Here is a 16,919-nt window from a genome sequence, read left to right as displayed (position 1 = left end):
AATATTTCAGGCCAGGCATGGTGGCTGACGCCTGTAATCCTAGCACTCTGGGAGGCCGAGGCGGGTGGATTGCTCAAGGTCAGGAGTTCTAAACCAGCCTGAGCAAGAGCAAGACCCTGTCTCTACTATAAATAGAAAGAAATTAATTGGCCAACTAATATATATAGAAAAAATTAGCTGGGCATGGTGGTGCATGCCTGTAGTCCCAGCTACTCAGGAGGCTGAGGCAGGAGGATTGCTTGAGCCCAGGAGATTGAGGTTGCTGTGAGCTAGGCTGACGTGGCCACGGCATTCACTTTAGCCTGGGCAACAAAGTGAGACTCTGTCTCAAAAAAAAAAAAAAAAAATTTCAATACCAAACAAGTATAAAGGCCAATTTCAGGATAGAGAGCAGTATTTGCCTGAAGGAACTCTGGCAGGAAGAATGCTGGAAACCTGCATATTTCTCCACATCTCCTCTTATTCACAGGGTAGGGGGAAGGTTGATACCAACAGGGAAGAAAAACTTCAAAGAGACAGGACTAGGATGAGGCCTATCTTAACACACACACCCCTTAAACTTCCCCCTAAGATTCTAGAAGATCGCTTTATCCCTTCCCTCGCCTCTTTTAAGTTGTAACTGAACCAGGTTTTTCTACCTCGGGCTGCTGGTCTGGGAATAGGGGCCTTTTTGTCTGAGAGGAGCAATATCACTCCATATCTGATCACCCAGAATTGTAGATTCTTTCTGTTAACATCTCTCAGATCATTATTTTCTATTCCTTTTGTCCCTACCCAAGGCCCTTTTGTCCTTAGTCTGAATGAGAGCAATAGCCTTCACGCTGGGCCCTATAGCTAGAATCCACCGCCCTCAACCCCTCTCCTATTCACCAATTCACCTCGTACCAGAGTTCCAGAATAGTCATCCTAAAAATCAACTTTTCACAAGTTGCTCCTCTACTCAAACTTTTGCCTACAGGTCCGTTTTTCTTCAGCTGCGCATTTAAGAGTCTCTACAGCCTATTCACTTCTCCATTATTTTCTGTTATTTTCCTCCACTGAACTCTCCGTCTCAGTTAAAGGAATGTCTTTTTCCATGACATCCTCATGTCAATGCTTCCCCTCATGCCTTTGCTTGCATCATCCCACCTCTGAAATGTCCTTCCTTCTCCTTTTCAGTTCTCTAGGTCCTACATGTTCTCCAAGGCCCCACCCACGTATTATCCTCTTCATGAAACTTATCAAATCACACCGGTCAGCAGGGAGTGATCTTTTTCCTGAGTTCCTGGCTTGTTCATCATCATCTCCACTTCCAAATGCACAGCTGGTAGTACAGCATCCTATCTATAGAGTTTGGTGTCTGGTATGTTCTAAAACAAATTAACACGGTAACTGTTAACAAGCACCCACTTAAGAGTTTTGAGGGAACTCAAGAATGCATTTAGGGAACTACAGCCTAAGTTGTGAAATCTCCTATTACAGACAGCTTATCTGCTTGATCACTGGAAGATTGAAAATATGGCCGTTCTTCAAAAAAGAGCCTTGGATAGAACATCAGAATTTAGAGCTAATAGGTCTCCTTCCTTATTGGGTTCACCAGAAAAATGTATTGAAGTTTCACACAAAAGTAATATATAAAGATAAAGAATATACAGTAGCATTCTCAATCTCAGCACTCTGAACTTTTAGGCTGAGGACCCATTTTTCCTCAGTTCTAGAAAATTCATAGCCTATGACTCTAAATATTTCTTCTCAGACATTCCCTGTATTCTCAACTTTTGGAACTCCTATTACAGTATGTCTACCACAATGTTTATCTACCTGTGAGTAATTATTTATTGAGATCAATGATGGGGTCATGAATTCCATGGATGCAGCCTGTGGGCCTGTGTAAGGTTATCTATTACCTTGAGAACTTTATATGCTAAGGAAGATAATATATACATAAAATAACAACCAAAAACTTTTGCAAAATGTTGGATTTTCTCAATCTATTTTCTATATCTCTTAAACTTATTCTTATATTTTCAACCCATTATTTCTCTGCATTGCATTTTGGGTGGATTTCTTAATATACTCTTCCAATCTACAATTCTCTTTTTGATAGTGTTCAATCTAGAGTTTATATTATTTTCTGAGTTTTTATTCCAATATATTTTATTTTCAGGTTTTTTTCTACTTCTAGGATTTTGAATTTGTTCTTTTTCCTATCTTCCTGTACTAGTTTCAGTCCTGCCTGTTTTTATTTCAAAAGTTTTTATTCTTCTTTTATGGTTGTTGTTCTTCATTTCTTTGAGATCTTAAACCTACTTTTTTTTTTTTTTTTTTTTTTTTTGAGACAGAGTCTCGCTTTGTTGCCCAGGCTAAAGTGAGTGCCGTGGCCACGTCAGCCTAGCTCACAGCAACCTTAAACTCCTGGGCTCAAGCAATCCTCCTGCCTCAGCCTCCCGAGTAGCTGGGACTACAGGCATGCACCACCATGCCCGGCTAATTTTTTCTATATATATTAGTTGGCCAATTAATTTCTTTCTATTTATAGTAGAGACGGGGGTCTTGCTCTTGCTCAGGCTGGTTTAGAACTCCTGACCTTGAGCAATCCGCCCGCCTCGGCCTCCCAGAGTGCTAAGATTACAGGCGTGAGCCACCGTGTCTGGCCAAACCTACTTATTTTTAAATCCTTCAGCTTATTCTGTCATTCACATGTAATTGAGTGTGATTTATTTCCTCTCCTTAGAGTTGAGTTAGTGAATTGTCTTTTATGGTGTCTTTCCGTAGACTACTGGGCCCTGGGTCCAGCAGCAGCAGGTGGGGCTATTGTTTCTCAGCCATTCAGGTTATTGCATCCTGTTACTGAGTCAGCTTTGGTGGCATGGTCAAGGTCCTGGTTTCTGGTTGCTGACCTATCTCTATTCCTTCATTCCACCCCTGGGACAAAGCTCTTTTTAAATAGAGGGTGGATACATTTTTACAACTTGCTTTCATGGGAGAGACAACTCTACTCCCACCCTTCTTTCAAGAGCTTTTGGTCCTCTTAACTCGTAGGAGCTGAATTCCCAGTCACCCCTGTGCACTTTCATGTGTGAAGTCTACCCTGCTCACTTTATCATCTTTCTATTTCCTTCCAGGTCCATAAAAAAGTTTATGTTGTTTCTCAGCATGAATATTTTTAAAAATATATTTCATCTATTAGTGATATATGTTTTGGAAGAAAATATTTAATGCAAATTCAAAAGCTTTTTTGACTAGAAATCCTTACATTACAGCATATTTTCTCGATGGGGAAATCATTCCCATTGCTTCTTCTCACAGACGGATAAAGAAACAAAGAGGCCGGGCGCGGTGGCTCACACCTATAATCCTAGCACTCTGGGAGGCCGAGGCTGGAGAATCACTTGAGGTCAGGAGTTCGAATCAGCCTGAGCAAGAGCAAGACCCTGTCTCTACTAAAAATAGAAAGAAATTAGTCTGACAACCAAAAATATATAGAAAAAATCATCTGGGCATGGTGGCGCATGCCTGTAGTCCCAGCTACTTGGTGGACTGAGGCAGGATGGTGGCCTGAGCCCAGGAGTTTGAGGTTGCTATGAGCTAGGCTGACACCACAGGACTCTAGCCCAGGCAACAGAATGAGATTCTGTCTCAAAAAAATAAAATAGGCCTGGCGCGGTGGTTCACGCCTGTAATCCTAGCACTCTGGGAGGCCAAGGCGGGTGGATCGCTCAAGGTCAGGAGTTCAAAACCAGTCTGAGCAAGAGTGAGACCCTGTCTCTACTAAAAATAGAAAGAAAGTAATTGGACAACTAAAAATATATAGAAAAAATTAGCTGGGCATGGTGGTGCATGCCTGTAGTCCTAGCTACTAGGGGGGCTGAGGCAGAAGGGTTGCTTGAGCACAGGAGTTTGAGGTTGCTGTGAGCTAGGCTGACTCCACGGCACTCTAGCCTGGGCAACAAAGTGAGAAACTCTGCCTCAAAAAAAATAAAAAAATAATAAAATAAATAATATAAAGTACAGGAAGGGCCAATGGGTCTTAATGTAACAGAATAAGACATGTTTATTCATATGGTTTCAGATTCGATATTGCAACTAATCCTTAAGAAACTATCCCTTGCAGAGTTTCTGGTATGGAATCAAAGAAGAATGCCCACAATTATTTGAAAAGTCTCTTAAAATATTCCTTCCTTTTCCAACTATATGTCTGTGTGAGATGAGACCAGATTTTTTTCATAAACTTCAACTGAACCAACATATTGCATATAGAAGCAGATATGAAAATCCAGCTATCTTCTATTCAGTAAGACAAGGAGATTAACAACACCAGTCTTCTTTTTTTGTTTTTAAAGTTATTCTTCATAAACATAATTTATTCATGTTAGTGTGTAATTGGTTTATAATTATGTCAGTTAATTAATATTTTAAGTGTTTCTCAGTTTTAATTTCTAACATGGAAACTTTCAACAGATATAATTCATATAAACATAAGGTCGTTAGGGTCCTCGATAATTTTTAAAGTGTAGAGGGATCCTAAGACCAAAAAGTTCGAGAACTGCTGATCTATCTAAAAAGTCCAACAAATTCTTCATCATCATCAAAAAGGGTTTTGAAAAGAAGACACTCATGCTATGCTTACCTGACACAATAATGCATTTGTGTCCAAGATACCTCTGGGGTTGCCATACCTCAGGGATATAATGGAATTAGGGATGTTGACAGGGAAGGCAACTAAATGTACTTCTGTGTATTATTGGTATATTTGTCTGTCTTTTCCAGGAGAGTGTGACCTCCTTTGAGAGCTGAGATCATGTTAAATTTATCTTCTCTTTTCCTTGTAACACCCTGCACAGTATTTTGTACATAAATGTCAACTTAAATGAAGGTGCTTTAGTACTGAAAAGATTAGCTATTGTATCTGATCTGGCTAATGCTGGGGGAAATGTATAAGACATATATAGTAGTGACTTTAATGTAAAAGACAAGGGTGCACCAAACCAATTAATACTAGGAATACGCTAGGAGCAGGCCTTTAATAGGTTGGTATGGTTACTTAATATAAAGGAAATGTAAAGGAAAAGATAGTAAATACTGATACAATAAGGGAAAGAACTACTCCGCATTGTAGGTAATAAACTTGGCTTCTATTACCTCTAGAAGGTAAATACAGAAGACACAAAGGGATTTAAAGATGCTTTAGAGAAGTGTGTGTGTGTATCTGCATTTTTTTTTTTTCTTTTTTTGCCAGGCTTGGTGGCCCAGGCGTGTAATCCCGCTACTCAGGAATCTGAAGCAGGGTGATCTGATCACTTGAGAGTAGGAGTTCAAGGTTGTAGTGTGCTATGGCCGTACCACTGCTCTCCAGCCTGGGTGACATAGGGAGACCCCGTCATTAAGACAAAAAAAAATTTTTTTTTTATTTCGGCATATTATGGGGGTACAGATTTTAAGAAAAAAAATTTTTTATTTTTTATTTTTATTTTTATTTTTTTTTTTTGAGACAGAGTCTCGCTTGTTGCCCAGGCTAGAGTGAGTGCCATGGCGTCAGCCTAGCTCACAGCAACCTCAAACTCCTGGGCTCAAGCAATCCTCCTGCCTCAGCCTCCCGAGTAGCTGGGACTACAGGCATGTGCCACCTTGCCCGGCTAATAAAAATTTTTTTTAAAGTGAGAAAAAGTACTTAAATGTATGTTAAATGTATGTTAAAGTACTTAAATGTATGTATGTATATTTATTTATTTATTTTAAAGGAGCCCTAAGTGCCTATCAAAGAAGCGCAAAAAAATTATTGGTAACTTTTTTTTTTTGAGACAGTGTCTCGCTTTGTTGTCCAGGCTAAAGTGAGTGCCGTGGCCACGTCAGCCTAGCTCACAGCAACCTCAAACTCCTGGGCTCAAGCAATCCTCCTGCCTCAGCCTCCCGAGTAGCTGGGACTACAGGCATGTGCCACCTTGCCCGGCTAATAAAAATTTTTTTTAAAGTGAGAAAAAGTACTTAAATGTATGTTAAATGTATGTTAAAGTACTTAAATGTATGTATGTATATTTATTTATTTATTTTAAAGGAGCCCTAAGTGCCTATCAAAGAAGCGCAAAAAAATTATTGGTAACTTTTTTTTTTTGAGACAGTGTCTCGCTTTGTTGTCCAGGCTAAAGTGAGTGCCGTGGCCACGTCAGCCTAGCTCACAGCAACCTCAAACTCCTGGGCTCAAGCAATCCTTCTTCCTCAGCCTCCCAAGTAGCTGGGACTACAGGCATGCACCACCATGCCGGCTAATTTTTTCTATATATATTAGTTGTCCAATTAATTTCTTTGTATTTATAGTAGAGATGGGGTCTCGCTCTTGCTCAGGCTGGTTTCGAACTCCTGACCTCAAGCAATCTACCTACCGAGGCCTCCCAGAGTGCTAGGATTACAGGCGTGAACCACCGCACCCAGCCTATTGGTAACTTATATCTACCTATGTACTTTTCTGTTTCACCTCCCCAGTCAGCCCCTTAGAGGTAACAAGTATCCTGACATTGGTATTTCCATTTCTGTGCCTTAAAAAAAAAAGTTTTATCATATCTATGTGTGAATGCCTAAACAATATATTCTTTTGTTTTTAAACATTGTATAATACTATACAATGTATAATACTATATGATATCTGCTGGGACTTGCTTTTTTCACTCAATATTGTATTTCTGATTTCTTTTTATATTTCTTCTTTGTAGCTATGGATCATTCATTTTTACTGTTACATAATATTCAATTTTGTAAAAATGTGAAAATAGCACAATTTATCCAACTTTCTGCTGATGGACATCTGAGTTGACTTCAAATTTTTGCTTTTACAAACATTGCCACTATAAACATTATTATACCTGTTTTCTAAATGCATATGCTAAAATTTCTCTCTTAGGTATATATATATGTAGGCATTGAATTCTGAGTTCTAGGGTACGCAAGTAGAGTATTCAACTTTATAAGATAATGGATGTGTGTAATACAATAATAAATATATATCTGGTCTCTGCCTCTGGTTCCTGGCACAGAGCCACTGATATCCTGGGAATTTCCTGAGAGATGGAGGAGGGAGGAACATCTTTTGTTATTTATAATGAACTCCTTCAACCATACTTGAGTTAATGCTAATGAGGTGACTCTTGGGAAAACTTGGCTGGTTGCCAGAGGAACCAATGCTGTCATTAGAGGGCTGGTACTTTGAGCCCTGCACCCTGACCTGCTAGAGGTGAGAGGGGCTGGAGTTTGAGTCAATCAACAATGGCTAATGAGTTAATCAATCATGCCTATGTAATGAGGCCTCCATAAAAACCCTAAATGATGGAGTTTGAAGAGCTTCCGGGTCAGTGAACATGTGGAGACGTTGGGAGGGTGGCATGCCCAGAGAGGGCATGGAAACTCTGTGCCCTTTCCTACATACCTGGTCTTATGCATATCTTCCGTTGGCTGTTAAGTAAACTGTTTTCCTGAGTTCAGTGAGTCATTCTAGCAACTTACTGAACCCAAGACGGGTTTGTGGGAAGCCCTGATTTATAGCTGGTTGGTCCCGAGTACCAGAAGCCTGAGACTTGCAGTTGGTTTCTGAAATGGTAGCAGTCTTGTGGGACTGACTCCTTAACCTGTGGGGTCTTTGATAACTCTGGGTAGTTACAGTCATCGTTGGCATATTGTAGACATCTAATAATTTTCTGCCAAAAATTGCTTGGTGTGGAAACCCCACACATTTGGTGCCAGAAGTGTTGTGAGTAGAAAACGGTTTTTCCTTTGATATGCTTGCTATCTGAAGTTAATTTCTGAGGCAACATCAATCATAGCTGCATTGGGACATCTGCTGATTACAGAATTCTAAACTGTACATGCCATAAACCAGACCCAATGTAACGACTCCTCTTCCCCACCCTCTCCCAACCTCTCCCGGCTAGACAGAAGGAGATGCTTTCTCTCTATCTCTCTCTGTCTCTCTCTCTCTATCAGCTCTGCTCTTGCCATCCTCATCCCTGATGATGGGAAATCCTCCCTCTGAGGCTTCTAAGTCCTTGGCTTAGGCTGAGTCTCCTGGACAGGGTCAGGAGATTTTGCTGATGCCAAGCACAGCACTTATCCTTTACGGTCCAGCTTCATTCCCATCTTCTTCAAGATGCTTTCCCTTATTGTGCTGCCCCAACTCAATTCAATCAAACACAATTTACTGAGGGCTTATATATGCCTCATTAAAGTAGACACCAATGAGATGAAGCAGAACAAAGAGTTCAAGGAATACTCTCAAAGAGTATTTCAATTCACTAGAGTGAATTCCAGTATTTCTGGAATAAAATAATAAATTTTTAATAAAAATTAAAATACAGTGTGATGATAGAGGTGCACACATACACACAGATGAGAACAGAGGTGACATTCATCTCAGCAAGCTGCATCCATTTTTTTCTTCCCTGATCTCTGATAGCTTTTACCATCTGCAAATGAATTCCCTATTTAGCAAGAGCTTAAAAGATGCATTCATGAAAATGGAAGCATTAACTGAAATCAACTCCATGTAGGATGGTTATAACATATCTTTGTAGACATGTCCACCATGGTACATTGGCAATTGAGTTTCCATTTTTTCAAATCCCCCAAAGTCATGACATACCTCTGGTCATTTCTTGCAACTCCCATTCATACAATTGTTAATCAGTCCTCTCGGGCTGCGGTGATATTTACAGACCTCTATCAGTTCCCATCCGCCTCCTGATCTTTCCTCTTGAAGGTGCTAGGAACCACCATAAAACTCCTCTTTTACCATAAGCACAAGTCTATTTCTTTGTGGCATGTCTGGAATGATCATGTACACATCTATTGCTGTGGGTCAAAACTGCACAGAATAAATGGCACAAAGAAAGGCCACAGTGGAGAACATCACGCCATGTGATTCAGCATAACATGGTAGAACACCCATTGGCTGAGGTCATTGTAAAGTGCTGTGCTAACTCACTGACCTGCCTGCCAGGCTGGCTCTCATTGGCTGAGAATGTACAGTAGCACTCCAAGCATAGAAAAAACTATTAATGGGGAATTAATATAGAGTCATATATGTTATTAAGGAAAAATATTTCAGACACAAAGGGATTAAAACAAATATTTTACTGTTCTGGCAATATTATATTTAATCACATATTTCTAAGCTCAGTAGGATCTTGTGGGAAATTTGTATATACCTTGCTTTACTAGTGTTATTATGGTTAGAGGTACTACTGTTCCACCATCCCAAAGTCTAAGCCCTCTGTAGATAGAGACGATGTCTTATGAGTATTCTTAACACATTATAAACTCAGACATGTTGCAGAGACCAACTGCCTTAGTCTGTTTAGGCTCTATAACAAAATAGCATAAATGGAGTAGCCTGTAAGCAATAGAAATGTATTTCTCATAGATCTGGAGGCTGGAAAGTTCAAGATCAAGATGCCAGCATATTCAATGTCTGGTGAGGTCTCGCTTTCTGGTTCACAAATGGCACCTTCTTGCTGTGTCCTCATATGAGGACATATGTCCTCATATGTCCTCATAGCTCACTGGGGCTTTATATATATATATAAAAAACAGCACTAATCCCAATCACAATGGCTGTGCCCTCTTCATCTAATCACACCCCAGTGACCCACTTTCTAATACCATTACCTGTGGGATTAGGATTTCATATGAATTTGGGGGGTACACAAACATTCAGACCATAGCACCAACTAAATACTAGCATGCAAATAAGACTTGCTGCTGGGAGGAAGGCTGGAAGGAGACGATAATTAGAAGGGGCAAAGGCTCCTCCAGAGTCCAACCCCTAGGGTTTCATTAGGCTAGGGTTTCTCAACCTCAGCATCATTGACATTTAGGGCCAGATAATCTTTTGTCATGGGGAATGTCCCATGCATTATAAGATATTTAGCAGCATCCCTGGCTTCTACTTACTAAATGCCAGTAGCACACAGGTTCCATCCCCTGTATGATGACAAAAAGGTCTTCAGATGTTGCCAAATGTCCCCTGGATGGAAAAACTATTCCCACTTCAGATTGCTGCATTAAATCCATTTCCATTGCTTCTCGTTAAATCCCCAGATTCTGGTCTGGACAACAGAAGGAAATTCCTGGTCTAGAAAGAGCAGACTCAATGTTGTCAAGGTACAAGAGAATACACAATTGTAGCTCAATTCCGGTTATCACTTTATACAACTTATTTGCCTCACCTATCTCCATTATTCTAACAAAACACTGGGACAACTTGGAAAACTACTTATGCATATGTGCAGGCCAGGAAAAGTAAAAAATAATAGAAAGAATTGTATTTATTGGGGTGGTTGAGCAATATCGTGGGTGAATTGTTTACTTCTGTTTGGCAGCAGCCTCTGTGGTCCCAGGCTTCTGGTGGCCAGACAGTTCCCTCAGCTCCATGACCAGGTGGCCCAGGAGAGCTCTCACGTCCTGCATGTGTTTGAGAAGAATGCCCATCTGGTGATGCAGGTAGGGGTCTGGCACTCCCTGAGGAGAAGAGAAGCCTGGATCCTCAGGAGAAGGAGTGGGCAGCCCAGGCGGCGGCCCAGGCGGCTCCGTAGTTGAAGTAGTTCCTGGAGCAGCTGCTTTCTGCGGAGCTGGATTCAAGCTGGGAGACGCAGCAGAGCTGGCGGGACCTGGATTATGGGGCAGGAAGCGTACACGAGAGAGTGAAACCTGACTCTGGCCTACCTTCATATCCCTGGTCAAGCTTTCTTCTTCTCTGAAAGTGGCTGTGGGGCCCAAAGACAAGAGGGACTTGAGGACTCTAGGGTCCCTCCTGATCCAAATTTTAATCGGAAGCCTTCCTACCTCTGCTTGAAAATCTTCAGCAACGAGGCCTCCCTATTAGACAGCTGTGACTATGAGCCAGTTCCCCCTTTATCAAGTCAGAATCTAATTTCCCAAAGCATGGACATGGTAACTGAGTCTAGGTCAAGCTCCTTACTATATATGACATTAGTCTAATTCCTTGTCCTTGTGCCAGCCTTCAGCTTTTTGAGGACACCTCTGCTGGCCCTCTGAGTCACCTCCTCCTCAGGATGTGTATCTCTAGTCCCTTCCATTATTTGTATTATTATTACTATTATTATTATTGGGAGACAGGGTTTTACTCTGTTGCCCTGTGTAGAGTGCAGAAGCATCATCATAGCACACTGTAACCTCAAACTCCTGGGCTCAAGTGATCCTCCTGCCTCAGCCTTCCGAGTAGCTGGGAAAATAGGCACGCACCACATACCCAACTAATTTTTCTATTTTGAGAGACGGTGTCTCGCTCTTGCTCAGGCTAGTCTCTAACTCCTGACCTCAATCAATCCTCCCGCCTTGGCCTCCCAGAATGCTAGGATTACAGGCACGAGCCACCATGCCTGGCCCCTTCCATTGTTTTTCATATGACATGGGTTCGAGTTCCCTCACCACCCTGGACACCTCCCCTGGGAGTATTGCAGGTCAAGTGCAGCCCTCTTAATGGTGGCTCCCATAACTGCACATAGACTCCAGACCACCTCATCCTCATTCTAGGTATTATATTCCTACAAATGCCCAGCGATGATGTAGGGATGCTAAGATCTATGGGGCAGCAAGTGTGGAGCTGGCTCAGGTCCTGGTCTGAGGGAGGAGTTCTCTGTGCTCTCTTTCATTGTTAGGGACTCTCACTTATTGTTCCTGCCTCCTCAGTGTCCCTTCTTAACCTGCCCACACTGAACCCCAGCTCATTGGCCCCATTCATCCTGTCCCCCCCTTTTCATACAAACACCAAACAGACACATGTGTACTAACTCACCCAGCACCTTGATCTCTAGCTGGGGGCTCTGTTTCCAAACTTGATTGTCCTCAGTGGCTGCCTCACACCAGTATGACCCAGAGTGCTCTTCTGAAGCTGCGGGGATCTGGAATTCTGAGGAGAGGCCCCGGCTTCTCACTGTCCTTCCATCCTTGTAGAAGGAGAAGAGGAGGCGGGCAGTTGACCTCTGCAGGGGCAGCTTTGTCTGACAGCTCAGGGTCACTGGACCTCCCCCTTGGAGCTCAGCTGAGGGTGTGGCTCTGAGAACTGGAGCTAGAAACAGTTCTGGGGGGAAGATAGGCAAGAAAGAAGTGCTCAGCCATCCTATATTCAGATAGACACGTGACAGGCAAAGAACCCCAGTCACACTTCCTCTCCCATGTTTCCATCAGGAATGGGCTTTCTTAGAGGGGTGGACCTGAACCTTTCAAGTTCTCTCTCTCTTTAAGTAGACAGGACTGGAAAACTCCAGCAATAGGCAAATCTGACAATAGTCTAAATGCCAATCATGGAACCCAGGGAAGCATGCACCTGGGTGGTAGGAAACATGCTGGACTTGGAGTGGGGCTGAGTGACTTGAAAAGGCAATGTTGAGATCTCACTCAGCTTGGGCGTTTGCCAGCAATGCATTCCTTAAGGCTTCAATGATCTTCCACCTCCAGGCCAAAGGAAGACAATTTGCAGCTCCCTGTCTCTCTCAACCCTCCCCTGCCATGACACACTGCCTCTGGCTCTCACCTTGGACTGTGATAGCCACAGAGGATGCTGTTTCTGGGCTCCCAGGACCAGGGCTTCTGAAGATGGCGCTGCAGTGGTAGTGCCCGCTGTCTGCCTGTTGCACCACAGCGATTGAGAATTCTCTGTTAGGTCCAGGGGGACCCAGGGCCGAGCCATCTCGGTAGAAGGTGACCTGAGTCAGTGGCCAGTCTTGCCAGGCCTGGCAGCGCAGAACCAAGGAGTCCCCTTCAAATATTGGCATGGCTGGGCCTTGGATGATCAGCCAGTCTGTGGCCCAGAAAAAGAACTGAGTGTCACCCACTGCCTCCCTTGGGAGCTCCCCCAATCATGCCTACAACAGACCCCCCTATGCTTTCTCTGAGGGTCCAGGTACCTTTTACCCCTGGTTGGGAGTGTGAAACAACTTCTCTAGGGCCCGGGACTAAGGGCACGCTGGTTGCTGTGGGCTGAAGATTGGGAAGAAAGTACCTCATCCCATGGCCAGCTTCCTGGGGGCACCTTCCCGAGTGGGTTGTGAGGCTGACAGGAGGGGTTGGGGGCACTGGTCAGGCCTGCCCAGGACCTCACCGTAGGACACGATCAGATGGAAGGGTTGACTGAAAGTGTAGCCCTTGGCCTGGAAGCCAGCTTCCCTTTGGCTAGCCAAGTCCTCATCATCCGTGTGGCAGCTGCTCTCCTTGGTGCTGACAGGTCCTTCACACTGCAGCGTCTCTAAACTGGCAGCTGAAGAGGGCATGGCCCAGGGAGAACCAGAAAAGGACGCTGCAACTTGGAGAAAGAGGACAGAAAATCGCCCTCCACCAGCGTTCCTCCCTCTCCTGAGAAAGTCATTATTTTAGCATGAGAATAGGAAGACACCAAAAGCTTTTTCTCCAAGAGATCCTTGTGAGTGTCTCAGACGGACAGTTTTGACCTTGGTTCACTGGCGTCCAGGTGCTCCCAGTGAATGGACTGTAGGTTGGGGGAGAGGGAAGGGAGAGAGGGGAAAGAATAGTAAACTCACCTGCATGACATCCAGCTGTGGTGCAGGAACCAGAGGCCAAAGACAACGGTGAGCCCAGAGCAGGCAGGCAGAGGACAGGAGGGAAAGGGAGGCATCAGATTTGAACATTTACTGGGTGCCTGATACTGCCAGCACGTACATGCAGTATCTTATTTAATCTTCACAAACTTTCCAGGTATGTGACTTTATTCTCATTTTACAAATCTTAGAGAAACAGACTTAGAAAAGTAAAGTAACATAAGGTTTAAGAAGAGAGTAAGTAATGGAGCAAGAAAGTTGGGTGTGTCTGAGTCCAAAATCAGTGTTCTTTTTACTTCACTGTGCAGATGTGGTCTACCTTGGTCCTCAGATCTTCCTCAGGGGCTTTCTTCCTTATTCTCATTTTCCCAAAATTCACTTGGCTCTTCAGCCTTGAATATGGTTACCAAGAGTTTTCACTACCTTGCTGTGTCTCTCCTTCTTCCTTGCTCGCCTTTGCAGGTCTGTACTTTCAGCCATCTCTATCTTCATGCCTTCTGCCCTTGAACTTTCCCTAGCAATGGCAGAGCCCTTTCTCTGTCTTTTCCTCTACCCCTGACCTCCTACTCCCAGTTCGTACTGGGAACTGTGGAACAATTCTTTCCCTCCAGGTTGAAACTTAGAGTTGTGGATTCTCACTGCATCTCTTCAACCCATCTCTTACCTCTGTGGTTGCCCCAGGCCAGGTAGGTGCCTTCTCTCCCACCTCTGTGACTGTTCCTTGTCCCTTAGTTCCTCTGCCCATCTTCTAGCCACAGGCCATTCTCCTGTGCTCACTTTTTCACCTTGTCCTTTTCTGTCCCACTCGGCTTTGTTCTCTTCCTCGCCCAATAGCTCAGTGCTTTTGACTCACAATGTCCTTTACCAAGGCCCCTCTCTACTTCCTAATTCTCGTCACGTCAGTGCCAGGTGCTTTCTCTCCATCCTCTCTCAGCTCCCTTTGCTACTCTGCTACCTCTTTTCAGTTCCTCCACTGTCTCTCAACTGAACTCAGCCTCCTCTCCTTTTTCCCTTTTTAAAAGTAAAATCTTGTTGGCCTACTTGGCACTTTCACTCAAGAAACCTTATGTGGTAGGTATCACTACTCTCACAATTATTACAGATGAGAAAACTGAATCAGAGACATAAAAAGTAACTTTCCAAAGTGACACAGAGCTGGTAAATAGAGGAGGAGCTTGAAACCAGACTATCTGAATCCAAGTCTGCAGTTCTTGCCACAAAACAAAATCCAAAAACATTGTCCCTACCCAATTTATTCAGTTTAATGCAAGACACAGGTAGATGAAGATATTATTTCAGCATGAGCAGGAAAATAATAAGAAAAAGGTATCAGAGGTAGCAACTGAAGCAGAAAAGAGGGTTCAAGGAAAGCTTCCTGGAGAAGATGCCAATTGAGCTGAGTCTTCAGGGATGCCTAGAAGTTTGCATGGGGGAGAAGAGGGAGCCATGGAGGGAGCTATTTTGGGTGGAAACCATAGCATAAGCAAAGCCTTGGAGACAGGTAAGAGTCTGGTGTGTGAATGTGGAAATACAAGCTGATTGGGATTTATTACAGCATAAATTGCAAGGCTCAGAGGGTGGGAGTAGAGGCTGAAGAGGTTAATAGGTGCCAGGTTGTGGTGGATCCTGATAAGGAACTTGGGCTGGTAATCTTGAATTTTAGAAATGACTCTGGCTGCAGAGTGCAGAATTCATTTCAAGAACACAAGGTTGGAACAAGGAGATTATTAATTAGGAAATTGTTGGACCTAGTCATAGATGATGAGGGCTTGTCCTAGGACATTAGTGATGTTTCAGGGAAGAGGCTATTTCTAAGAACAATTGAGGAAGCACAATTTGCCAAACTGGATGATTAGTCAGATGTAGAGAATGAAGGAGAAGGAAGAGTCTGTTGTCTCTGTGGTTTTAGGCCTGGATGTTGGGGTAGTTGCTGGTACCATTAGCTGAAATCAGGAATAGTGGAAGATGACTTAAAAGAGGGAGGAGCCAGGAGAACAGATGAGTTCACCTCTGGTCATATGGTGCTGAGATATTTGTGAGAGGTGCAGGTATATATGTCTTGTGGGAAGCTTGGTATTTGAATGTGAAGTTCAAAAGCATGATTAGGGTTGGGGATATGATTTGGGACTCTATATAGTTGTAGTGGCAAAAATTATACAGACAAATGAGCTTATGAAAGAGGTTGTGTAAAGAAAGATGAGTACAAAGGCAAGGCTATAACTATAGGGAATGCTAGTGTTTAAGGGGAAAATAAGAGAAGCTACCAAGGGACCAAGAGAAGCACTTGTAGTACAAGGAGAAATGGTGCCGTGGAGGCCAGGGGAGTAGAGAATGTAAGAAAGAATAAGTGATTACAAGTGATTAATTGAGCATAATGCAGCGGAGAATTCTAGCAGGATAAGAACTAAAATGTGTGCAATGACCAGTCAATACAGGGGTCATTGAGCCCTAGGTGAAACCCATTCCAGTGGAAGCCAGACTGCAAGCAGTGAGGAGTGAGTGAGAAGTGAGGAAGTAGAGATAGCAAGTGCAAACTGTTCTTTCAAGAAACTTGTCTCAGAAATGAAAGGTAAGATTTGAGATGCAGCTAGAGAGGGCATCATAATCAGATGGGACTTTTAGGACAGAAAAGATTTGATGACTTTTATATTCAAAACGAGCCATTCAGTCCTGCACACCAAACTCTCTTATAGCTACCCTTCCTATCCCACCTGAGCACTGCTTCTCTGGAGGGCCAAGTTAGTCCACTTTTCTTTCTTTTGGGTCTTTTCCCCAAAGCCCAACATAGCTCCATTCCCACACCAGTATTCAAACATTTTACTTACCCAGTAACATCTGGGCTGCCCAGAGCATAGCAGGGGAAAGGTAGAGGGCCCAGGCTGCGAGGACAGAGCCCAGCTTCATGTTGGCTGTAGTTTAGGTCTCCTACAACCTCAACACTGATTTTCTTCAAAATGAAACCTCTCAAATTAGAAAAGAGGAAGTAAATCTAACTGTCTTATCTCCTCACATCTGAGATCCATTTTCTTTGTCAAGTCTGTGATTGGTTTTCATCATTCAGATTTGGCCAGGTTGTTTCCGGTATCATTTACATCCTTAGGGCTGCGGATGGCATGATAGCACTTTCAATTGCTCAAGAATTCGCTCCCAGAGATCAGAGACCTGTCAAAGCACGTGATTGTCTGATAGTCAACTGGCCTGGGAAAAGTCAGTGCAACAACCATCCATTTCACTGGTGAAGCAGTGGGGGACAGGAGGTGGGAGATGGCTTGAAGGCTATGTGGAAAATCACCAGGGAATTGATGGTGAGAATTCAAGTGCCCTGCCCCATCCTGCTCCATGGCTTACATATCTCTAGTGACTAAAACGTAGCACGACAGA

The 16,919-nt window shown here is 43.3% G+C and overlaps 1 protein-coding gene across 2 annotated transcripts; it reads right to left on the bottom strand.

Moving 5' to 3' along the window:
- Positions 1 to 10,274: 10,274 nt before the first annotated feature.
- Positions 10,275 to 16,488, bottom strand: FCRLA (Fc receptor like A). Of its 2 annotated transcripts, XM_012768666.3 has the most exons (6): positions 16,364 to 16,488; positions 13,521 to 13,535; positions 13,085 to 13,240; positions 12,518 to 12,784; positions 11,780 to 12,064; positions 10,275 to 10,631 (listed from the first exon to the last, which is right to left on the bottom strand). In XM_012768666.3, exons 1-6 carry the CDS (start codon positions 16,440 to 16,442, stop codon positions 10,327 to 10,329), a joined length of 1,107 nt encoding a protein of 368 aa, XP_012624120.2. In that variant the 5' UTR covers positions 16,443 to 16,488; the 3' UTR covers positions 10,275 to 10,326. The 2 variants fall into 2 exon arrangements, with proteins under 2 accessions (XP_012624120.2, XP_075849257.1); XM_075993142.1 differs by lacking the exon at positions 13,521 to 13,535.
- Between the last annotated feature and the right edge of the window lie 431 nt (positions 16,489 to 16,919).

Source organism: Microcebus murinus, chromosome 2, assembly GCF_040939455.1.
Source record: "Microcebus murinus isolate Inina chromosome 2, M.murinus_Inina_mat1.0, whole genome shotgun sequence".
Classification (NCBI taxonomy): Eukaryota; Metazoa; Chordata; class Mammalia; order Primates; family Cheirogaleidae; genus Microcebus; species Microcebus murinus.
This window is presented reverse-complemented; position numbering and strand designations above follow the sequence as displayed.